This window comes from Mobula birostris, chromosome 8 (assembly GCF_030028105.1).
Source record: "Mobula birostris isolate sMobBir1 chromosome 8, sMobBir1.hap1, whole genome shotgun sequence".
NCBI classification, from domain to species: Eukaryota; Metazoa; Chordata; class Chondrichthyes; order Myliobatiformes; family Myliobatidae; genus Mobula; species Mobula birostris.
The window spans coordinates 2,319,317-2,345,086 of NC_092377.1; the positions used below are offsets into that span (position 1 = coordinate 2,319,317).

The window sequence follows — 25,770 nt, forward strand, 5'->3', positions numbered from 1 at the left end:
ATTCTAAATTGGAAAAAGGCCAATACTGATGATATCAGAAATGATCTGGCAAATGTAGATTGGGACAGGCTGTTTTCTGGCAAAGGTGTACTTGGAAAGTGGGAGGTGTTCAAAAGTGAAATTTTGTGAGCACAATGCTTGCATGAGCCTGTCAGAATAAAAGATAAAGATAACAGGCTTAGGGAACCTTGCTTTTCAAGAGATGTTAAAGGCCTGGTTAGGAAACAAACCAGAGGTGGAGAGTGGAGACGTTGTGGAGAAAGGTGTTAATAAGAAAGGAATCAAAGGTTGAGCTTGGGGGGACTAGTGTTCTGAGTTTTGTATATTTCAATGTATTAGAGGAAAGGCGGATAAGTTAGGGCATGAATCAAAATTATTTAATGTCAATTGTTTAATGTCATTTTCAGTACACAAGTGTAAAGGAAAATGAAATAATTGATCCTTTAGATCCCATACAATACAAAAAAGCACAAAAGATAAAGAAAATAATAATAGTAATAATGAAAATATAAATACATAAGATAGCATGTATAGAGTGCCTATGAAAAGTATTCACCTCCTTTGGAAGTTTTCATGTTTTATTGTTTTACAGCATTGAATCACAGTGGATTTAATTTGGCTTTTTTTGACACTGATCAACAGAAAAAGACTCGAATTTTGGAGTTCAGTTCCAGCGTCCTCTGTAGGCAAGTGTAAAAGATGAGCAATTTTTGTTTGATTCATAGGACTGGATGTTACAAACCGAAAGTTTCTGCACTGCGCTTGACTTGAGTGGAAGTAATTCTGAAAGATGGTCACCAGATGATATTACTACCATTACAACACATCTTCAGTTGTGTACCTCGACATCACCGGGGGTTTCAGCCTTTTATCACAAGACGCCCTCAGCCGAGGCAGGCCCACCACAGGCTGATCAGCCCTGGGTGTGTGTCACACGGTTAGTCTCTAGATGGTCACTTGGCAGCCCAAACAGCACCCCTTCCTTTCAGCCACAGCCAGTGACTGCTCATTTCAGCGGCATTAGCAAGTACTTTGATTACCTTCCTATGGCCTGCCCTCTGACCCCTACTTCCCTCAGCAGCCTGACGGTGGAACTGGCTACAAAGCCCCTGCACCCCACCTCGACTGGGCGCACTTTTACGTTCCAGCCTCGCTCCTCCGCTTCAGCTGCAAGGTTGGCACATCGCAGCCTTTTCTGTCTGTAAGCCTCATCCACAGCATCCTCCCAGGGGACCGTCAGCTCAATGATAAAGACGTGCTGACAGGAGTTGGACCAGAGGTTAGTCATTGCAATTTCAGATGGGAAGGTAAGTTTCTGGCCTAAGTCAACAGGCATTTCCCAGTCCCTGGCTGCATTCAGTGGACATGAGTCATGAGGTAAGGGGGTAGCCCCCAGGTTCTCTTTCCCGGATGAAGGATAGTAGTTGTGGGACCGTTGTCTGGGCATTGAGAGGCCTGGCGTTGGTGGTTACTCTCTTGCACTTGAGTTCAGCTGCCAAACACCTCAGCACTTGGTTGTGTCGCCAGGTGTATCTGCCTTGTGTTAGGCTGGTCTTGCAACTAACCACGATGTGCTTGAGGGATGCCGGAACTGTGCACCGAGGACAGGCTGGATCCTCTCCCACACAGATTTAGGTTTGTAGCAGAGGGCAGGACATCACATGTTGTTCTGATGATGAAGCTCAATCTGTTTGACTCCATGCTCCCCAGCTCACTCCATGTGATTTTCCTCCTCTCCACACCCTCTCACCTCATCCAGCAGCCTTGCTTGGCTTGGGACATTGCTTTGGCACATCTGGCTGCTGCTTCATGGTGGCTCACCTCCACCACCACTGGGTGCCGGCATTCAGTTGTTGTAGCCCTTTGCCAGGTAGGTTTCATCACTCCAAGGCCAAAGCCTCCTCTGCCTGTTGGACATAGCCCACCATGTCCCGATGTTGGAGGGCGGCTTCTGCGTCCAGGGTCCGTTTCTTCCCTGTTGCTAGAGCAGGAGCAACGCCTCTTACAGTTGGGTCCCGAGATTTTCTGAGTGTCATTTCCAGCCTTGCTTTGGCACATTTGTATTCCTCCACCAGGCTAGAAATTGGCAGAGAAAGGGCTCTGTTCCCGTAAAGTCCTATGCTGCTAAGGCATCTTGGTAGCCCAGGCCACTTCCTCACATGTAAGTTCACCAGCCTCTCCAGCCGATTTGCATGAGACATAGTGACCTCATAGATGGTAACTGGCCACGTAAGTTGGGGCAGCAGTCCAAACTGAAAGCACCAAAGCTTCAACCTCCCCGGGAGAGCCGTGTTGTTGATTGGCTTGAGGCCACTGATTGTCTCTGTCTTTGTTGTTCCACCTGCTCTGTCTCTGAGGTCTGCGTTGTACCAACATCCAAGGCTTTTGATGGGCTTCTCCAGGACAGTTAATATTGGCTCAGTGTTAATACAAAACCTTATATCGGTGAGCTGGCCTTTGACAATTGAGATACTGTGAATCTTACTGGGTATGATCTCCATTCGTGCCTATTTGATGTTTCCCTGGAGTTTATCCAGCAGACATTCGGTGCATGCTTTTGTTGTTGTTGTGGTCATGTCATCCATGTACACCCTGACCGGAGGAAGATGCAGCCCATTCTTTAAGCGTTTCCCTCTGACCACCCATTGTGATGTTCGGATAATGAGCTCCATTGCCATAATCAATGCCAGAGGAGAGATGGTACAGCCCACCATTATGCCTATCTCAAGGTGCTGCCATGTGGTGGTGTTATCTTGTGTTATGACGCAGAACTGCAGATCCTGGAAGTACGCTTTGACCAGCTTTGTGATGCCCTCTGGAACCTGGAAACAGTTGAAAGCTACCCACAGTCTCGTGAGGCACCGACCCAAAAACATTGGCAAGATCTAGGAAGACCACATGCAGGTCTTTCTTTCTTGGCAGTTTGTATCTGGTGCCAGATGGGATTTGCGTGTTCCAGACATCCTGGGAAACCATGTATTCCTGCTTTCTGCACTGATGTGTCGACGAAGTTGCTCTGCAGAAAGGCTGAGAGTCTTTAAGCCACGACACCAAAGAAGATCTTTCCTTCCACATTCAGGAGACTGATCTGGCAGAACTGACTGATTGTTGAGGAATTCTTCTCTTTGGGAATTTGTAGCCCTTCTGCCCTTCATCATGACTTAGGTATAATTCCATTCCCCCATGCCACCTTCATTGGATTCCAGAGGTATTTCAGGATGCTGGGGGTGTTCTGTATGGGACGCCATTGGGCCCTGAAGCTGATGCTGATCTTGCTCTCCACCTCCCTCCACGTAGGGGGCCTTACGTCCATCTGGTGCTCAGGTGGGTGGTTTGGTGGCACGTCATTCGGAACAGTGACTGGCTCATGCCTCTGGTTATCAGAGTGGGTCTTCCTCAGGTGCTCCTCCAGTTCCCTCACAGGTACTCAAAGGACCCCGCTCTTCTCCTTGCCAAAGAGGCTTTTGACGAACTTGTAAGGGTCTCTGTAAAAGCTTGCCCTCGCCCGTTCTTTCCTCTTACGTTGTTTTCTCAAGCGTTCTGCTCTTCCCAGCTTTGTCAAGTGCTGCTTTATTTCTGTTTGTAATACCTTGAGTCCTTTCCCCTTCTGTGGACATCTGCCACTGTTTCCTCAGCTGTCTCCTTTCCTTCACCAGTCTTTTGATTTCCTGCTGTCTCCTAGACTTAGGCTAGACTAAAGGTTCCTTCCGTGTCCTGTTTTTTCACTCCCTCTACCCCATAGCTGTAAATGGTGTCTCCCCACTTCTCCGGTTTTCTTTTCACACTTCCCTTCAGTACTTCTAGAAGGTGCATTAGGTCTGTGTTGATGATCTCCCACTCATTCTTTTGGCAGCATTCAGGCCACAAGATTTGGGGCTTCCGTCCCTTCATCTTCCTTTCTGCTGCTGGCCGTGGCTGGTTAGGCTCTGGGCTCGTGTCCTTTGGTGGATCTGTGCTTGGTTGGGCTTTGCCTGGGGTGCCAATACCCCGTGGACTGCGGTGTTTGTCCTGCCACTAGGCTTCACTCAGATGAGAGTGAAGAGCAAGAGGATAAGACGTGAGAGAATAGGACCAATCAAGTGTGACAGTGGAAAAGTGTGTATGGAACTGGAGGAGATGGCAGAGATACTTAGAGTACTTTGCTTCAGTATTCACTACGGAAAAGGACCTTGTTGATTGCAGGGATGACTTACAGCGGACTGAAAAGCTTGAGCATATAGACATTAACAAAGAGCATGTGCTGGAGCTTTTAGAAAACATCAAGTTGGATAAGTCACCAGGACAGACGAAATGTACCCCGACTACTGTGGGAGGTGAGGGAGGAATTGCTGAGCCTCTGGCAATGATCCTTGCATCATCAATGGGGACAGGAGAGGTTCTGGAGGATTGAGGGGTTGAAGATAGAACATAGAACATCGAATAGTACAGCACAGTACAGGCCCTTCGGCCCACAATGTTCTGCCGACCCTCAAACCCTGCCTCCCATATAAGCCCCCAACTTAAATTCCTCCATATACCTGTCTAGTAGTCTCTTAAACTTCACTAGTGTATCTGCCTCCACCACTGACTCAGGCAGTGCATTCCACACACCAACCACTCTGAGTAAAAAAACCTTCCTCTAATATCCCCCTTGAACTTCCCACCCTTTACCTTAAAGCCATGTCCTCTTGTACTGAGCAGTGGTGCCCTGGGGAAGAGGCGCTGGCTATCCACTCTATCTATTCTTATTATCTTGTACACCTCTATCATGTCTCCTCTCATCCTCCTCCTCTCCAAAGAGTAAAGCCCTAGCTCCCTTAATCTCTGATCATAATCCATACTCTCTAAACCAGGCAGTATCCTGGTAAATCTCCTCTGTACCCTTTCCAATGCTTCCACATCCTTCCTATAGTGAGGTAACCAGAACTGGACACAGTACTCCAAGTGTGGCCTAACCAGAGTTTTATAGAGCTGCATCATTACATCGTGACTCTTAAACTCTGTCCCTCGACTTATGAAAGCTAACACCCCATAAGCTTTCTTAACTACCCTATCCACCTGTGAGGCAACTTTCAGGGATCTGTGGACGTGTACCCCGAGATCCCTCTGCTCCTCCACACTACCAAGTATCCTGCCATTTACTTTGTACTCTGCCTTGGAGTTTGTCCTACCACCTCACACTTCTCCGGGTTGAACTCCATCTGCCACTTCTCAGCCCACTTCTGCATCCTATGAATGTCTCTCTGCAATATTTGACAATCCTCTACACTATCTACAAAACCACCAACCTTTGTGTCATCTGCAAACTTGCCAACCCACCCTTCTACCCCCACATCCAGGTTGTTAATAAAAATCACGAAAAGTAGAGGTCCCAGAACAGATCCTTGTGGGACACCACTAGTCACAATCCTCCAATCTGAATGTACTCCCTTCACCACCACCCTCTGCCTTCTGCAGGCAAGCCAATTTTGAATCCACCTGGCCAAACTTCCCTGGATCCCATGCCTTCTAACTTTCTGAATAAGCCTACCGTGTTGTTCCTTTATTCAAGAAACAGAGTAGGGATAGCCCAGGAAATTATAGACCAGTGAGTCTTACTTCAGTGTAAGTTGATGGAGAAGATCCTGAGAGGCAGGATTTATGAACATTTGGAGAGGCATAATATGATTAGGAATAGTCAACATGGCTTTGTCAAAGGCAGGTCATGCCTTACGAGCCTGATTGAATTTTTTGAGGATGTGACTAAACACATTGATGAAGGTAGAACCATAGATGTAGTGTATAAGGACTTTAGCAAGGCATTTGACAAGGTAACCCATGCAAGGCTTATTAAGAAAGTAAGGAGGTGAGAGATCCAAGGAGACCTTGCTTTCTGGATCCAGAAAACAAAGAAGAGTGGTTGTAGATGGGTCATATTCTGCATGGAGGTCGATGACAAGTGGTGACAAAGTGAGATGGTTCACTTTGGTAGGTCGAATATGATGGCAGAATATAGCATTAATGGCAGGGCTCTTGGCTGTGTGGAGGATCAGAGGGATCTTGGGGTCCGAGTCCATAGGACACTCAAAGCCGCTACGCAGGTTGACTCTGTGGTTAAGAAGGCATACGGTGCATTGGCCTTCATCAACCGTGGGATTGAGTTTAGGATCTGAGAGGTAATGTTGCAGCTATATAGGACCCTAGTCAGACCCCACTTGGAGTACTGTGCTCAATTCTGGTCGCCTCACTATAGGAAGGATGTGGAAACCATAGAAAGGGTGCAGAGGAGATTTACAAGGATGTTGCCTGGACTGGGGAGCATGCCTTATGAGAATAGGTTGAGTGAATTTGGCCTTTTTTCTTTGCAGCGTCAGAGGATAAGAGGCGACCTTATAGAGGTGTATAAGATCAGGTGGATAGTCAGAGGCTTTTTTCCAGGGCTGAAATGGCTAGCATGAGAGGGCACAGTTTTAAGGTGCTTGGAAATAGGTACAGAGGAGATGTCAGGAGTAAGTTTTCTTTTTACGTAGAGAGTGGTGAATGTGTGGAATGGGCTGCCGGCGACAGCGGTGGAGGTGGATACGATAGGATCTTTAAGAGACTCCTGGATAGGTACATGGAGCTCAGAAAAATAGAGGGCTATCGGAAACCCTAGGTAATTTCTAAAGTAGGTACATGTTTGCAACAGCATTGTGGGCCGAACGGCCTGTATTGTGCTGCAGGTTTTCTATATTTCTATGATGAGAGGCATTGATCTGTGGACAGGCATAGGCTTTTTCGCAGGGCTGACATGGCTAACACAAGGGTATAGTTTTAAGCTGCTTGGAAACAGGTACTGAGGGGATATCAAACGTAAGTTTTTCACACAGAGAATGGTGGATGTGTGGAATGCACTGCTGGTGACAGTGGTGGAGGCGGATACAATAGGGTTTTTAAGAGACTGGTAGATAGGTACATGGAGCATAGAAAAATAGCGGGCTGTGTGGTAGAGAAATTCTAGGCAGGTTCCAGAGTAGGTTACATGGTCGGCACCACATTGTGGGCTGAAGGGCCTGTAATGTGCTGTAGATTTCTATGTTCTGTTTTCTGTTCTAAAACTAAGATGTTGAGAAGATGAAGATGTTGCTTTGTGTTTAGCTATTTTATTCCACAGAGATAAGTAAAATTCCATCGAAATTTGTACAAAAGGGTTAATCAATCAGAAAGCACTTAATCATTTAAGGCAGAACAAAGAAGCTTCTAGAACTTTCCATAATTAAACTATGTATGGTCTCTAGAAGATGCATAGATGTTGAACTATTAGATGCACATAAGATATACTTAAAATAGCAGCTGATAATTGTTAAACTGCAAGAAAATAACAGTTAAACAGTTTAATCTAAGAATTAAAGTCAGATCCAACAATCCCCCCATTGACTCTAAATCACACATTTAGAATCATTATAAATGAAAATGCAGTGGCAGAAAAAATTATGGTCTTTACGTTATGTCAAATGGTATATATTCAATATTCATAAGTTTGTCATACTTGGGTAGATTAGTAAGTACACGTGTTTGAAATATTCTATTGAAGATCGCCTTTAAAACAGTAAAAAGATGTTAATTATAAGATGTATTAGTATGAATATTGGTAGTCATTGTAAATAAAATTAGCAAAAATATAACAACTAATATGAGAATATCGTCCACCGTGATCAGTAGTTTTAACGCAAACAACAGGAATTCTGCAGATGCTGGAAATTCAAGCAACACACATCAAAGTTGCTGGTGAACGCAGCAGGCCAGGCAGCATCTGTAGGAAGAGGAGCAGTCAACGTTTCAGGCCGAGACCCTTCGTCAGGACTAACTGAAGGAAGAGTGAGTAAGGGATTTGAAAGTTGGAGGGGGAGGGGGAGATCCAAAATGATAGAAGACAGGAGGGGGAGGGATAGAGCCAAGAGCTGGACAGGTGATAGGCAAAAGGGGATACGAGAGGATCATGGGACAGGAGGTCCGGGAAGAAAGACAAGGGCGGGGGGACCCAGAGGATGGGCAAGAGGTATATTCAGAGGGACAGAGGGAGAAAAAGGAGAGTGAGAGGAAGAATGTGTGCATAAAAATAAGTAACAGATGGGGTACGAGGGGGAGGTGGGGCCTAGCGGAGAAGTCTATGTTCATGCCATCAGGTTGGAGGCTACCCAGACAGAATATAAGGTGTTGTTCCTCCAACCTGAGTGTGGCTTCATCGTTACAGTAGAGGAGGCCGTGGATAGACATGTCAGAATGGGAATGGGATGTGGAATTAAAATGTGTGGCCACTGGGAGATCCTGCTTTCTCTGGCGGACAGAGTGTAGATGTTCAGCAAAGCGGTCTCCCAGTCTGCGTCGGGTCTCGCCAATATATAAAAGGCCACATCGGGAGCACCGGACGCAGTATATCACCCCAGCCGACTCACAAGTGAAGTGTTGCCTCACCTGGAAGGACTGTTTGGGGCCCTGAATGGTGGTAAGGGAGGAAGTGTAAGGGCATCAGTAGTTGTAGTGATCAGTAGTTGCTGAGTTGCTTGAAGTCGTCTGGCTGGTTAGTGATTTATTTACTGTAACCCAGCAGTGTGAGTATGAGGTTACGAGCACATTAACCACAGCACTTGTCGTCTTCCTTGGGTAACACTTAGCTCCATTGCAGTGATTGGCATACATCCACTTAATTTGATCTTCTACTTTCAACGCTGAGTTGGGAATTAATGACACTTGATAAGGGCCTTCCCATTGAGCTCCTGGTGGATTTTTACGCTGATTCTGGATCAGGACCAAGTCAACAGGAAGTAGGGTGTGTCCTCCTGCTGGGTCTTCTCAAGTGATAGAAACCTGGTGAGAAGCAGACTGGACAGCTCGTTAGTGTCACACAATAGTTAACTGTCTGACATAATATGTATATCAGCTTCCCTGAGATCGAGGGCTCCCAGCAGTGACAAAGGATGTCCTGTCACCATCTTAAACAGACTTATTTTAGCTTTCTTGTTCAGGGTTACTCTGAAGCTACTCAAGACCATAGGAAGAGCTGTAGGCCATGGTGTGTCTTCCTCAGGATACTTAAGTGTTTGATGGCTCCATTCATTCGCTTGGCTTGTCCTGATGACCCCGGGTGATGTGGACAATGGAAAGACCATCAGTCAACATAATTCCTGACAAACGCCCCCAGTGAAATGTCTTCCTTGGTCAGGGTCAACGTGACATGGCAATTCCCATCTCAGAATATAGTCCTTGATCAGAGTTCTTGCTGTGTGAGTGATAGTGACTTTCCTTGTTGCAATGGCTTCGGCCCATCTTGAAAACATGTCTGCTATTACTAGTACATCTGAGTACCCTGGTCCTGGATACTTGGTTAAAGAAATGTACTCCACCTGTGAATGCAAACATGGACCAAGTGGGGCAGAAGCACTCAATTGTGGTGTCTCTTCCTATGCTTCGGGATTCATTTTCTGGCATGTCATACATCATTTGTCGAGCTTGTGCCCTGAACGATGGATTCCACCACCACTGGGAGGATCTGTTGATCATCTTTTCCTCCCCATTGTGTCCCAGGGAATGTACCTGCTGTGCCAGATAAGGACACAATGTAGTTGAGTCTACTAGTCTGTGCCTAGTACCAGATTGCCCTATTCCATCACAGTTTAAATTCCCACCATTCTCCATCCAGAACCACTTTTCTTGTCTGGAACATTCGATTTGCACCACTCTGTCACAAACAGACAAGATAACAGAGTTTAACTTCTATATTTCCAGTTCTCTGGTTCACTGTATAGGGTCCTGATACCTCTTTTATTTCCTTTACTCCTTCCCGTGCTGCCCTTTTTTTGAAATTTCATCCACAAATACATCTCCACGGCTTTCCATTGCAGTCACTTTTGGAGTAATTTTTACATTTTAATTCAGCAACGTCTGATGCCAGTTCTGAGACATCCGTAAGTTGTCATACTCGTTGGCCATTCGTGCAGCCTTCCGACAGCCCTAAAAAACCCTCCTTAAGTTTCCAAAGTTATGAACAACTCCGAAAGCATATCAAGAATCAGTGTCGATATTAGCTGATCCTCCCTCTGCCAACTCACGGACCAAGTTTAGTTTTCAGTTCTGCCCATTGCACAGGGGTACAGTACCACGAGCCACACTTCCTGATAGCACTACTTCAGATTCAGAAACGACAGGCCATCCAGCCATTCGAATTCCTCTCTCAATCATTCAGGGGCCATCAGATCTGGGTTTGATTAAGGCATTTCTTGGTAATAAATTGTACCTTGGCAGGTTACTGTGCTCGTACAGTCCGATCATCATGGTCTTCCATGTCCGATGGTCACAGTGTAGCTGGATTCGCAGTTGCTCATTCAATGATGACATTAGGTACCTCAAGAACAGTACAGCTCTTGGACCATTCATTGAGAAGCTGTTACTTGGGAGGACCTATTCATAGTTGGTGAAGTAGGTACTGAATGTGGACACCAAACATTTAAAATTTGATCAAGCACCATTCTGGAAACTCCATGACTGCTCGTGTACACTGACCCCCTCATAATGCTACATTATCCGATTAGGCAGATTAATAACCAATAGCACGACTGCCAGATAGGTTGCCTGGACTGCTCGTGAACACAAACCCCATCATAGTCCTGACGAAGGGTCTCGGCCTGAAACGTCGACTGCACCTCTTCCTAGAGATGCTGCCTGGCCTGCTGCGTTCACCAGCAACTTTTATGTGTGTTGCTTGAATTTCCAGCATCTGCAGAATTCCTGTTGTTTATAATGTGACATTATTCATTTACAGAGAGTAATAACCACTAGGATACTGTCACTGCACTTGTTCTTGAGTTAAAAGTACTATCACATATCATGTTTCTCATTTACATACAGGGGAAATGTTTTGCCATATCCCGGATTCCTAATACACGTGCAGTACACAATGCCAAATTAAAGTTGAAAAGTTTCCAGTTGTTCTTCATTAAAACCATAATACCATAAGACACAGGAGCAGAATTAGGCCATCTAGCCCATCGAGTGCTTATTGTCTTTCAGCAGATTGTCGAGTGGCTGAGCAATTTCAGCATATGAATCGGCCCATATTCTTTTGTAGTTGCACAAACCCAGAGAAGACCAGAGTTGCAGAACTGTTGTAAGTAGATTTGCTGATGAAACTGCCTTTGCCTGATCCTGTGATTTCCTGTTTTCCTTGGGAAATTTTCTGTTCCAAGCAAATTACTCCTTGTAACTCTGTTGTCTGGATTCACTTTGAGCTCTTCAGAGGATAGATAGCTGAGTGAATAAAACACACCTTGTTGATGCTGGTCTGCAGCTTTGGATGCAATCAGGGCTTCACCCACAAATCCCTGGCTGGTAAGTCCCTCAGATGTTGTCTCAAAGCTACACAACAGTCCTCCTCTGACGACCTCATTCACTGATAGTATTGATCATCAACTGTAAACGCCAACCACAATCGACATTCAGGCACCCCTAGCACGACCAGAAACCACTGGTCAAATCAGTAACGTGCAATGGCTTCCGAGTATTGAAAATAGTCATTGAAACAAGGTTAACTTGTCAGTATATTGATTAGCAGCCTGGTAATCCACTGTCAGTCTCCAAGTACCATTCATTTTCCTAACACATAGACTGGACTGTTCGGCATGTTGTGAGTCTCACTCCTCCAGCTAGTTGGCAACAGGGAAAATGCCTTCTATAGATGTGCTACTCAGAGGATACTGCTTAGTACAAAGTAGCATCTTCCCAGGAAACGCAACAGGATTCATTTCCAGCTGACCACAGTCGTTTTTATCTTTCAAACATATGGTATGATTGGTTAATTCAGATTGGGCCATTCGAAACAACTTTACTCACGGCTGGATTCTAAAGTTAACAAGATACCCATCCCAAGAAGAGGCTATGAGACATTTCCCACCCAGAATTGTGTTTCTTGTAGGTGAAGATCAGTTTGTATTTTGACCGATTCGCTTTTGGTCAGTATAATTCTGCCCTCATGAGCCACGTGCACATTTACTGATATCAACCAATGGTATTTTGTTCCTTTGGGCAACAGATTTGTTTATAGATGTTAGCTCAGCTCCCGTATCCAATACAAATTCAACACACTCATTTCTAATTAATAGGTCAATATATTAACTAGCTGGCTAGCTTTCGCACAATCTAGGCAAGCAAGGGCGACTGGGAAGGGCCGAATCACTTTGTTTCGTCTGTGACCATGTGATCATTGTTGAAACCATCTCATCGGCTTTGAATTTCCTGAACTTTGTGAGACAGAGGACCCAGTTTGCTGATGAGCTGGTTCCTGTTGTCTTGAATGCCACCATCTTGAAGCCCAATGCCCACTCTTCCCACAGAAGTGATGCTGTGTGGCTCTGGCCAATCTGACCCAGACTGAGATGGCTGTGATGCGTACAGTGAACTCCAGCCCAGTTTCTTCATTTGGTTACTAGATGGTGGCCTACTAACTACGAACTATGTAAGAATAACTTGCAATTCAAGCAGATAATTAATTGTTAAACTGCAAAGAACATAAATAAAGAGTTGTATCCCACAGAGATGTCTACGCAGCAGAGAGATGAGGAGAAATTTCTTTAGCCTGAGGATGGTGGAGCTGTGGAGGCCAAGACATTGAGTGTGTTTAAAATGGAGATTGATTGGTTCTTGATTAGTTAGGGCATCAAAGTCAGGGAGAAGATCGGAGAACAGGGTTGAGAGGGGCAATAAATCAGCCATGATGGAATGGAGGAGCAGACACCATGGAACAAATGGACTAATTCTGCTCCTGTTCTCCAAAGGTGTTATGGCCACAGGGTTGGGAAGAAGACAGTGGGCGTGGGACGAGGTAAGCGCTTACTCAGCTATGTGGGGCAGAGTGTCTCCAAACAGAGACTGCCTCCAAGTAGCCCGCTCCCCTCCATCACCCCCTGGGGCCTAGCTGTGCGGCCAGGTTCCTGAGAGCGAGACTCCCCTGCTGAAGTTTCTGCCCCAACTCCTCTCGAGCATCTTTTGCCCGCCGATGGATTTCCTCCTCCGCACTCTGACATTTCCTCTTGATGCTCTTTAGCTTGTAGTCCATTCCCTCCTGGGCCAGGACATCGAGCAAATCATTCAGTGGGACCTTCAGGTAGTCTTCATAAACCTTGTTAAATGTTTCTGCCATGGTGCATAGGAGGGCTACGATGGTGTCTGCCTGGGACATCTGGTCCTGGAACACTGTCGCCTGTGGACTGGCTCCATTCCCCCTGCCGCCCACCTTCTCTAATATCTTCTGACAATCTCCCACCAATTTGGGGATGAGCTGAATGAAGCCCATGGCCTGCGACCAGTTGGATCTGACTCCCTGCAGCAGCTCCATCTCTTTAGACATCAGCAGTAGGGTTGAGCTGAGGTCCAGCTCCTTTGTCTGGTGGGTGGTGAGATCCTCCGACAGCTTTGCACTCTGTTTGCTCAGATCTTCCACTCTGAGGCGACGTTCCTTATATTCCTCCCCAGCTTTGTCCAGCCGGACTTGGATCAACTCGATCTTCTCTGCGGCCTTCTTTTCCACCTCGTCCAGTAGGGTTCTGAGAGCAGAACTGGAATCTTTGTTCTTCAGAGCAGAGACCTCGTTCAGAATGAACTTGGCCACTTTCCCGAGCTCCGACACTAGAACGGTGGGGTTGGCCACTGTGCCCAGGAGGTCCAGCAACCGAGGTAAATTCCCAATAAGTTTCGTCGCCCCTTCCTCAAACAGAGCGTCAGTAAAAGCCCGAGACCTGACATCGTTCAGTTCTTCCATGATCTTCTCCCGCTCCAGGGAAACTCGGCTCCACTCCTCCTCCAGTGTTTCTTTCTCTTTTTTGACAGTCTCGATGCTCTGCTGTGTTTGGTCCAGGGCTCTCCGTATGTCCTGGAGCTGAACGTGGCTGCAGCTCTGGGTCTCTGAGCACCTCCCCAGTATCTCAGCCAGCTGCTGGTTGAGGGAGGACAGCTCCACCTCCACATCTTGTGCAGCATCCCTGCACTTGTTAATGCTCTTCTCCATCCTCGTCACATTCCGGGGGAGGCTTGTTCCCTCACCAGGCTCCTCCCTCACCAGCTTTAGGAGGTGCCGCATGTTCTCACAACTGCTGTGGATTTTGCACATGTTGTTATGGATTGATTGGAAGGAGATTGGAGCTTTCAGACAAATGTCCAGGAGGCTCCCTTGGAAGGACTTGGGATTCTCTGAACTCTGGGGGTCCTGAAGGAAAGGAAAGTCCTTCCCACTCTTTGCCTGAAGCACCAGATCAGCGAGAATGGCGACAGAGGTGGACATTGGTGTCAAAACCATCTCCCAGTTGACGTGGGTCTGAACTGTCAGACGGAAGCTCTCAGACACCGGAAGGTCCAGCTCCTGCATCCCCGACATTGTGGCACCTCCTGCAACCAAATCAGTCATTGCAAAATGTCACAAATGGAGAGTATTTCAGCGTCAGAACAGAGTGTGGACACATCATCACAGGAAAGCAGACAGTTATAGAGTCTTAGAGCACTACAACACAGAAACAGACATTTCAGCCCATTAGTTTACCATACATACCACTTTCTTTTTCTTAACCATGGCCTCAATCTCTCTCAAAAACCATGGATCCCCAAAGCCTCCCACTTAGCAACCACACTGTCGCTAAAAGATGACCTATCCCAATGCACACTTGAAATATCCTTCCTGATATCATCAAAATTGACCTTACTCCGATTTAGAATCTCAGCCCGAGCACCACACCTATCCTGAGAGTCACAGAAAACGACAGTACAAAAAACGTCCTTTGGCCGATCTTGTCCATGCCAGACCATTTTAAACTGCCTCCTCCCATCGACCTGTATCAGATCATAGCCCTCCATAGCCCAACCATCCATGTAGCTATCCAAACTCCTCTGGAATGTTGAAATTAAAATTGCATTCAAAACTTGCATTGGCAGCTCGTAACACAACCTCATCACCCTCTGAAGAAGTTGCTCATGTTCTACTTACATAGTTCACCTTTCACCCTTTGCCCATGTCATCTAGATTTTGTCACACCCAAGCTCAGTGGAAAAAATCTGCTTGCATCTACCCTCTCTGTACCACATAATTTTGTAAGTCTCTACCAAATCTCTGCTCAATCATCTACATTCCAGGGAATAAAGTTCCCAACCTATTCAATCCATTCTTATAACTCTGGTCCTCCACCCCAGCAAGATCCTTATAATTTCTTTCAGTAATCTTTCAACCTTATTTACATCTTTCCTGTAGGTAGGTGACCAAAACAGTACACAATACTCCAAGTAAGGCCTCACCAATGTCTTGTTCAACTTCAACATAACATTCCATCTCCTTTACTCAATACTTTGATCTATGAAGGCCAAAGTGCCATAAGCTTTTTGTCCTTATCTATCTGTGATGTTACCAGTATTCCGATACCTTCTAAAACACATCTCAGTGCCCGACCGCTCACTGTGTAAGACCTATCCTGGTTGGTCCTCCCAAAGTGCAACACCTCATCCTTATCCATCTGCCATTTTTAGCCCATTTTTTCATCTGGTCAAGACTCTGCTGCAAGCTCTGATAGTCTTCTCTGTCCACTACATCTTGAGTCTTGGTGTCATCTGCAAATTTTCTAGTCCAGATATCCACATTATCATCCAAATTATTGATATAGATGTCAAATATTCTTGACCATGTGGGATCTCGTCAACTACCTTGATGCAGTTCATGTGGACAACATCCACTGCCTTGCCTTCATCAACTTTCCTGATAGCATCCTCAAAAAGCTCTATAAGATTGGTTAGATACGACCAACAACACACAAAAATACGCTGACTATCCCTAATCAGGCCCTGTCCGGTCTCATATGTCCGGTCTCATATATCCGGTCTCTGAGAATACTATTCACCAACTTTCCCACAACTGATTTCAGGCTCACTGGCCTATAATTTCCTGCTTTATTCTTAAGAGACTTTCTTATAGCAGAACCACATCGGGCTGTCTTCCAATCCTCAGGTACCTCACCTGTTGCTGAGGATGTGAGGAATTGGGGATATAAAAAAATCATTTTGAACCTATGTAACCTCTGGCTAAAAGAATAATCGGGACTGAATAGGAATTTTTGAACTGAAGTAAACTCTGTCTTCTTCAGTTAGCTAAAACCGGTTTATACTAGTTCTCCCTTTTTTTGCAGAGAGACATTAAGAGTTTGATTACATTGTACCCTCGTTTGAGTAGGCAGAGGAGGACTCACCAATAAGGACAGGAATGAACATCCATCTGTAATTAAGTCAGGGCCTAGCAAAGGGAATAACTGATGAGGACTAGACAGCACATCCATCTGTAACTAAGCCTTGATTTAGCAGACTCTCTTATCTGTAACTAAGTTTTGCACCAACAGACTTGGTGGGCGTACCAGTTCAAATGACATCTTGCAACAGTAATGTTTGGGACTTACTATGTATAACTATATGGCTGTAACCAGAGAGAGCAGGCCCACTTGTTGGATGGTGGCAGTACTTACACACCTTCCCTCTGACAACTAGGTCCAAACTCCTGCAGGAGGGTGCGCAATAAACTGTTGTAACTATAAGAAGCTGGTCTCCCAAGTTTTATTCAGATTCGACTTTAACAGATGGTTTAAATGTCTCTGCTACTGCCCTGGCAATTTCTGCACTTACCTCCCAGAGGAACACCTTGTCAGGCACTGGAGATTTATTCAGCCTAACTTGCCCCAAGACAGCAAACACCTCCTCCTCGTAACCTGTGTAGGGTCCATGACCTTACTGCTGCTTTGCCTTCCTTCTACAGACTCGGTGTCCGTCTCCCAAGTAAATTCGGATGCAAAAAATCCATTTAAGATCTCGCCCATCTCTTTTGCCTCCACACATAGATTACCATTCTGACTTTCCAGAGGACAAATTTTGTCCCTTGCAATTCTTTTGCTCTTAACATATCTGCAGAAGCCCTTAGGATTCATCTTCAGCTTGCCTCCTTTTATCCCTCCTGATTTCTTTCTGAAGTGTTCTCTTGCAATTTTTACACACCTGAAGAACCTCTTTTGTTCCTATTTGCCTATAGTGCTATGCACCTCCTTTTCCTTCTTAACCAGTGGCTCAGTATTTCTCAAAAACCAAAGTTACCTAAACCTGTTATCCTTGCCTTTTATTCTGACAGGCTTTGTACTCTCAAAATTTCACTTACCACATACACTTTGCCAGAAAACAGCCTGTCCCAATCCACACTTGCCAGATCATTTCTGATACCATCAAACTTTCTGAATTTAGAATCTCAATACAAGGACCAGACCTATCCATTTCCATGATTACCTTGAAACTAATAGCATTACAATCACTAGATGTGAAGTGCTTCCTACACAAAATTCTGTCACCTGCTCTGTCTGATTCCCTCGCAGGAGATCAAATACTGCACACTCTTTTGTTGGGGTTTCTATGCACTGATGAAGGAAACTTTCCTGAACACATTTGACAAACTCTGTCCCATCTAGTCCTTTTACAGTATGGAAGTTCTAGTCAATATGAGGAATTAAAATCATCTACTGTAACAACTTTATGTTTCATTCCGTGATCTCTCTACAAATTTGTTCCTCTTATTCCCTCAGACTGTTGAGTGGTCTGTATATAGCCCCATTAACATGTTCCTACCTTTCTTATTTGTCAGCTTAACCCATAACTCCTCTCTAGATGAGTTCTCCAGTCTGTTCTGATGGTGCACTGATGTGACATTTTCCCTACCACATAACACCACCCCTCCTCTTTATTCCTCCCACTCTGTCGCGTCTAAAACAATGGAAACATCGAGCTGTCGGCCTAGACCCTCCTGCAACCAAGTCTTACAAATGGCCACAATATCATAATTCCATGTTTTGATCCATGTCCTGACCTCACCCGCCTTTCATATGATATTTCTTGCATTGAAACTAGTCACACCATGCTCAACATTTTGATTCCTGACTTTGTCTTATCAATATCTGTCTCTACAACCGTTCCACTAACTGTTCTGGCACTCTGGTTCCCATCCCCCAGAACTCCAGTTTAAACCCCACCACTCAGAATTAACAAATCTTCATGCTAGGATATTAGTCCCCCTCCAGTTCAGGTGCAAACCATCCCTTCTGTGCAGGTCCCACCTTCCCTGGAAGTGTTAAAGTCGAATCTGAATAAAACTCGGGAGACCAGCTTCTTATAGTTACAAGAGTTTATTGCGCACCCTCCTACAGGAGTTTGAGACCCAGTTGTCAGAGGGAAGGCATGTAAGTACTGCCACCATCCGACAAGTGGGCCCACTCTCTCTGGTTACAGCCATATATTTATACGTAGTAAGCCCCATACATTACTGTTGCAAGATGTCATTTGAACTGGTACGCCCACCAAGTCTGTTGGTGCAAAATTTAGTTACAGATAAGAGACTCTGCTAAATCAAGGCTTAATTACAGATGGATGTTCATTCCTGTCCTTATCGGTGAGCCCTCCTCTGCCTACTCAAACGAGGGTACAATGTACAATGTTATCAAACCCTCAATGTCTCTCTGCAAACCAAGGGAGAACTAGTATAAGCCAGTTTTAGCTAACTGCTGAAGACAGAGTTTACTTCAGTTCAAAAATTCCTATTCAGTCCCAATTATTCTTTTAGCCAGAGGTTACATAGGTTCAAAATGATTTTTTATATCCTCAGTTCTTCAGAAGAGAGCCCAATGATCCAATAATCTTCTGCCCTGCCTCCTACACCAACTCCTTTGCCACATATTAAACCGTATAATCTTGCTAGGTCTGGCCTCACTAGCACGTGACACAGGTAGCAATCCTCAGATCACAACCCTGGAGGTCCTGCCCTTTAAGTTAACACCTAATTCCCTGAACTCCCTATGCAGAACCTCGTCACACATCCTACCCGTGTCATTTGTACCTACATGGACCACAACTTCTGGCTGTTCACCCTCCCAATTAAGAATGCTGAGGATTCAGAGACCTAATCGCTGTGACTTTCCTCTGTTAGATCATCCCCCAGCAGTATCCAAAGTGATATACCTGTTGTTGAGGGCCATGGCTGCAGGGTACTCTGCAATGGCTCCTTAACCTCTTTCCCCTTCCCGACTGTCACACAGTTTCCTGTGTCCTGCACCTTGGGTGTAACTACCTCTCTATATATCCTGTCTATCACCTCCTCAGCCTCTCAAATGATCTGGAGTTGATCCAGTTCCAGCTCCAACTCCTTAATAGAAACATAAAAAATAGGTGCAGGAGTAGGCCATTCGGCCCTTCGAGCCTGCACCACCATTTATTATGATCATGGCTGATCATCCAACTCAGAACCCCGCCCCAGCCTTCCCTCCATACCCCCTGATCCCCGTAGCCACAAGGGCCATATCTAACTCCCACTTAAATATAGCCAATGAACTGGCCTCAACTGTTTCCTGTGGCAGAGAATTCCACAGATTCACCACTCTCTGTGTGAAGAAGTTTTTCTTAATCTCGGTCCTAAAAGGCTTCCCCTTTATCCTCAAACTGTGACCCCTTGTTCTGGACTTCCCCAACATCGGGAACAATCTTCCTGCATCTGGCCTGTCCAATCCCTTTAGGATTTTATGCGTTTCAATCAGATCCCCCCTCAATCTTCTAAATTCCAACGAGTACAAGCCCAGTTCATCCAGTCTTTCTTCATATGAAAGTCCTGCCATCCCAAGAATCAATGTAGATTGTTAGAAGCTGCAGCTGGATGCACTTCTCGCAGTTGTAGTCATCAGGGACACTGAAGGTCTCCCTGCCTTCCCACATCAGCAAAAGGCTCCACTATCCTGTCTGGCATCTCCACTGTCCTAGCAGAGCAAATGTAATGAAGGGGGTAAAGAAACTCTACCTACAGCATTTTTTTGCCTTCTCTGACTGAAGCCTCTCTTCCCTGAAGCCTTGAAGAGAGTATGGATTATGATCAGAGATTAAGGGAGCTAGGGCTTTACTCTTTGCAGAGGAGGAGGATGAGAGGTGACATGATAGAGGTGTACAAGATAATAAGAGGAATAGATAGAGTGGATAGCCAGTGCCTCTTCCCCAGGGCACCACTGCTTAATACAAGAGGACATGGCTTTAAGGTAAGGGGTGGGAAGTTCAGGGGGGATATTAAAGGAAGGTTTTTTACTGAGAGTGGTTGGTGCGTGGGATGCACTGCCTGAGTCAGTGGTGGAGGCAGATACACTAGTGAAATTTGAGAGACTACTAGACAGGTATATGGAGGAATTTTAGGTGGGGGGTTATGTGGGAGGCAAGGTTTGAGGGTCGGCACAACAATGTGGGCCGAAGGGACTGTACTGTTCTATTGAAGAGCTAAACCCTCAAAACCTCCAGCTCTGTCCACTCCAATGATGGCCGCTTTGCTTGCCTCTACCTTACTTTAACTTGTTCTTGCTAATCAATCCAGAACGCTTAATTTCTGCTGCTTAAAAAATTGCCACCAGTCAGTCCCTTTTCTAGTCATTGTCCTGCTCCTAACATTAAAATGCACACACTTCAAACTATCCCACCCATAGTATCTGTTACCTCGACTTTGCCTTTCATCTGACATCTACCTTCTGATCCGATCCTTCCCATACTGACCTAGGGCTCCAGTTCCCAGACCCCTGCAAAACCAGCTTACATTCTCTCGAGCAGCATTAGCAAACCTCTCCGCCAGGATATTGGTTCCCCTCCAGTTCAGGTGCAACTTGTCCCTCTTGCACAGGTCACTCCCTTCCCAGGGAACGTTCCAATGATCCAAGAACTTGAAACTCTGCCCCTGCACTATCTCCTCAACCACTCATTCATTTGTGCTATCACCCCATTCCTGACTGGCAGACCAGAGTACGTGTGCTTGCAACACTGTGTGTGCGACAGAGTGATCAGCAGCACTGGGGCTCCACAGGGGACTGTCTTGTCTCCCTTTCTCTTCACCATTTACACCTCGGACTTCAACTACTGCACAGAGTCTTGTCATCTACAGAAGTTTTCAGATGACTCTGCCATAGTTGGATGCATCAGCAAGGGAGATGAGGCTGAGTGCAGGTCTACGGTAGGAAACTTTGTCACATGGTGTGAGCAGAATTATCTGCAGCTTAATGTGAAAAAGACTAAGGAGCTGGTGGTAGACCTGAGGAGAGCTAAGGTACCAGTGACCCCTGTTTCCATCCAGGGGGTCAGTGTGGACATGGTGGAGGATTACAAATATCTGGGGATACGAATTGACAATAAACTGGACTGGTCAAAGAACACTGAGGCTGTCTACAAGAAGGGTCAGAGCCGTCTCTATTTCCTGAGGAGACTGAGGTCCTTTAACATCTGCTGGACGATGCTGAGGATGTTCTACGATTCTGTGGTGGCCAGTGCTATCATGTTTGCTGTTGTGTGCTGGGGCAGCAGGCTGAGGGTAGCAGACACCAACAAACTCATTCGTAAGGCCAGTGATGTTGTGGGGATGGAACTGGACTCTCTCACAATAGTGTCTGGAAAGAGGATGCTGTCTAAGTTGCATGCCATCTTGGTCAATGTCTCCCATCCACTACATAATGTACTGGGTGGGCACAGGAGTACATTCAGCCAGAGACTCATTCCTCTGAGATGCAGCACAGATCGTCATAGGAAGTCATTCCTGCCTGTGGCCATCAAACTTTAGAACTCCTCCCTTGGAGGGTCAGACACCCTGAGCCAATAGGCTGATCCTGGACTTATTTCCTGGGCTAATTTACATATTACTATTTAATTATTTCTGGTTTTATTACTATTTAATTATTTATGGTGCAACTGTAATGAAAACCAATTTCCCCCGGGATCAATAAAGTATGACTATGACTATGCACTAGCCCGAGGCACAGGGAGGAATTGGGAGATTACTCCCTTACAGGCCCTTCTCTTCAGCCTCTTTCCTAACTCCATATACTCACTGCACAGGGCCCCCTCCCATTTCCTGCCTTTGCCATTCATACCAATATGCACCATGACCTCTGGCTGTTCTCCCCCCCCGCAGCTGCTACCACACATCGTGGACCCTAGCACTGGGAAGCAACACACCATCCTGCTGTCTCCTTTGTGGCCACAGAATCTCCTTTCTGTCCCCCCTAACTATCAAGTCCCCTATCACTACCGTACTGCCTGACTTTACCCGTTCCTGCTCAGCCTCAGAGCCGGCTACAGTGCCACTGGCCTGGATGCTGCCATTGTGCCCTGGTAGGTCACCCCCCCCCACCCCCGCAGTTTCCAAAGAGTATACTTGTTGCTGAGGGGAAAAGTCACAGGGGAACTCCGCAGTGACTGTTTACACCCCTGACTTCTCCTGGTGGTTACTCGTCCTCGTCTACTGTCTGAAGTCTGTGCTCTGGGTGTGACCACCTCTTCATCAGTCTCATCTATAATGTCATTAGCCCGCTGGATGATCCGAGCACATCCAGCTCCAACTGCAGCTCCTTGACCAATGCTTTATAAACCAGTAGTAATGCTTTAAAGTCAATTCTCTGATGGACAGTGACCTGAGAACTGGAGAGATGAGGTCTACTTTCTTGGTCTCAGTGAGGACTCTAGCACAGCATTCTGAATGAGAGGAAGCTGTTTGAGGGATCTTTTACAGAGACCTGTGAAAACACCATCACCGGGGTCAAACCTACTGAAAATAAATGCATGGACCATTTTTTTGTAGATCTTCCTGACACATAAGCCCTCTAACTCTCGCCGTACTTTTAAAATAGTAATTGTCTAAATGTGGCAGTTAAAATTTAAGTCCAAGTCCATCACAACACAAGGGTTTCCGGTCTGTAACAACAGGGTCTAAGTAAGCTCCAGCTTTTAATTGTTCTTTTTTTGCACCAAAAACAATCAATTCAGTTTTCTCTTTAACTGGAGGAAATTTTGGCTCATCCAATTGGTGAATTGTTCAATACAGTTTTTTAGTGATTGTATGGGATCACAGTCACTTGATGACATTGTTGTATGAATCTGTGTGTCATCCGCATAATTAAGATATTTTGTTGCTTACCAGGATCTGAGTGAGAGGGAGTATGCATATGTTAAACAGAAGAGCCCCCAGTATGGACCCACATGTCATTATTGTTCAGTCAGATATGCAGCTACCAATCGATACAATACAGTCCCTGTCCTGTAAATACGATTTAAACCCCTTGAGGACTGTACCGGACAGTTCCACTCAGATTTCCAGTCTGTCCAGTAGTAAGCCACGGTCAACTGTGTCAAAAGCAGCACCAAGATCCAGTGAAACCAAAGCTGGAATTTTACCATCATCATGGTTTACGCAGGTGACCTTTAAAACCTTGACCAGAACAGTCTCAGTGCTCTGGTGCTGTTGAAAACCAGACTGGAAAACATCCATACAGTTGCTTAGTGCCAAAAAGCTATCAAGTTGCTGAATACTTAAAGAAATCAGGAGGGCTGGTAGAAGGCCTGAGGTTGCTCTATCAGACAAGGTGAAGGAGAATCCTAATAGATTCTACAGATATGTTAAGCGCAAAATGACTGCAAGGAACAAAATTTGTCCTCTGGAAGACCAGAGTGGTAATCCATGCATGGAGCCAAAACAGATGGGGGAGATCTTAAACATTTTTTTTGCATTGTATTTACTGAGGAGACAGACACAGAGTCTATAGAAATGAGGCAAAGTGACATCAACTTCATGGACCCTGTACAGATTACAGAGGAGAAGGTGTTTGCTGTCCTGAGGCAAATCAGGGTAGATAAATCTCCAGGACCTGACAAGGTGTTCCCTCAAACCCTACAGGAGGCAAGTGCAGAAATTGCAGGGGCCCCAGCAGAGATATTTAAATCATCCTCAGTGTCAGGTGAGGTACCAGAGGATTGGAGGATAGCCAATGTTGTTTAGCTGTTTAAAAAAAGGCTCGAAACAGAAACCAAGAAACTATAGGCCAGTGTGTCTGACATAAGTTGTGCAAGAGTTATTGGAAGGTATTCTGAGGAATGAGATATACAAGTATTTGGTTATACATTGTCTGATTAAGGATAGTCAGCATGGCTTTGTGTGTGGTAGGTCATGCCTAAACAATCTTGTAGTTTTTCAAGGAATTTACCAGGAAAGTGGCTGAAGGCAAGGCAGTAGATGTTGTCCAGATGGATTTTGGCAAGGCATTTGATAAGGTCCCACATGGCGGCTGGTAAAGAAGGTTCAGTCACTCAGCATTCAGGGTGAGGTAGCGAATTAGATTAGACATTGGCTTTGTGGCAAAAGCCAGAGAGTGGTATTAGAGGGTTGCCTCTCTGACTGGAGGCCTGTGACTAGTGGAGTGCCGCAGGGATCGGTGCTGGGTCCTTTGTTGTTTGTTATCTGTATCAATGATCTGGATGATAATGTGGTTAACTGGATCAGCGAATCTGCAGATGACGCCAAGATTGGGGGTGTAGTGGACAGTGAGGAAGGCTATCAGGGCTTGCAGAGGGATCTGCATCAGCTGGAAAAATGGGATGAAAAATGGCAGATGGAATTTAATGCAGACAAGTGCGAGGTTTTGCACTTTGGTTGGACCAGCCAGGGTAGGTCTTACACAGTGAACGAGAGGGCACTGAGCAGTGTGGGAGAACAAAGGCATCTGGGAATACAGGTCCATAACTCATTGAAGGAGGCATTAGATAGGTAGGGTCGTAGAGAAAGCTTTTGGCTCATTGGCCTTCATAAGTCATAGTACCGTACTGAGTGCAAGTGATGGGATGTTATGTTGAAGTTTAAAAGATATTGGTGAGGTCTAATTTGAGTATTATGTGCAGTTTTGGTCACTTACCTCCAGGAAAGATGTAAACAAGGTTGAAAGTGTACAGAGAAAATTTACAAGGATGTTGCCAGGTCTGGAAGACCTAAATTATAGGGAGGGTCATGAGAGTGTAGAATGAGCTTCCAGTACAGGCGGTGCATGCGAGCTTGATTTCAATATTTACGCAAAGTTTGGATAGGTAGATGCACGGTATAGGTATGGACGGTGATGGTCCCAGTGTGGGTCAATGAGAGTAGGCAGGTTAAATGGTTTTGGTACGGACTAGATGGGCCGAAGGGCCTGTTTCTGTGCTGTACTTCTCTGTGAGTGTTACGGTTAAGGGTAAAGAACTGAGAGCATGGGTCAGTACATGGAACTATGATGTTGTACCCATTGTTGAAAATTGGTTGACAGAGGGGCAGACATTTTAATTCCACATCCCATTCCCATTCTGACATGCCTATCCACGGCCTCCTCTACTGTAAAGATGAAGCCACACTCAGGTTGGAGGAACAACACCTTATATTCCGTCTGGGTAGCCTCCAACCTGATGGCATGAACATCGACTTCTCTAACTTCCGCTAATGCCCCACCTCCCCCTTGTACCCCATCTGTTACTTATTTTTATGCACACATTCTTCCTCTCACTCTCCTTTTTCTCCCTCTGTCCCTCTGAATATACCCCTTGCCCATCCTCTGGGTCCCCCCCCCCTTGTCTTTCTTCCCGGACCTCCTGTCCCATGATCCTCTCGTATCCCTTTTGCCAATCACCTGTCCAGCTCTTGGCTCCATCCCTCCCCCTCCTGTCTTCTCCTATCATTTTGGATCTCCCCCTCCTCCTCCAACTTTCAAATCCCTTACTCACTCTTCCTTCAGTTAGTCCTGACGAAGGGTCTCGGCCTGAAACGTCGACTGCACCTCTTCCTACAGATGCTGCCTGGCCTGCTGCGTTCACCAGCAACTTTTATGTGTGTTGGGTAACTAATTTACCAGGTTTTCCAAGTTTTAGAGAAGACTAGACAACAGGGTGGCCCGTTGGGGCACCCTTTGAGAGAAGGGTAAT

The 25,770-nt window shown here is 45.8% G+C and overlaps 1 protein-coding gene across 2 annotated transcripts in view; it reads right to left on the reverse strand.

The window, feature by feature from the left end:
• Positions 1-560: 560 nt before the first annotated feature.
• The window catches only part of LOC140201096 (uncharacterized), a 59,674-nt gene continuing 34,464 nt past the window's right edge, over positions 561-25,770 (reverse strand). For both annotated transcript variants that reach the window (XM_072264693.1, XM_072264692.1), the window contains exon 2: positions 561-14,370. In XM_072264693.1, coding sequence (XP_072120794.1) covers positions 12,887-14,359 — 1,473 coding nt within the window. In that variant the 5' untranslated portion in view covers positions 14,360-14,370 and the 3' untranslated portion in view covers positions 561-12,886. The remainder of the gene's footprint in view (positions 14,371-25,770) is intronic.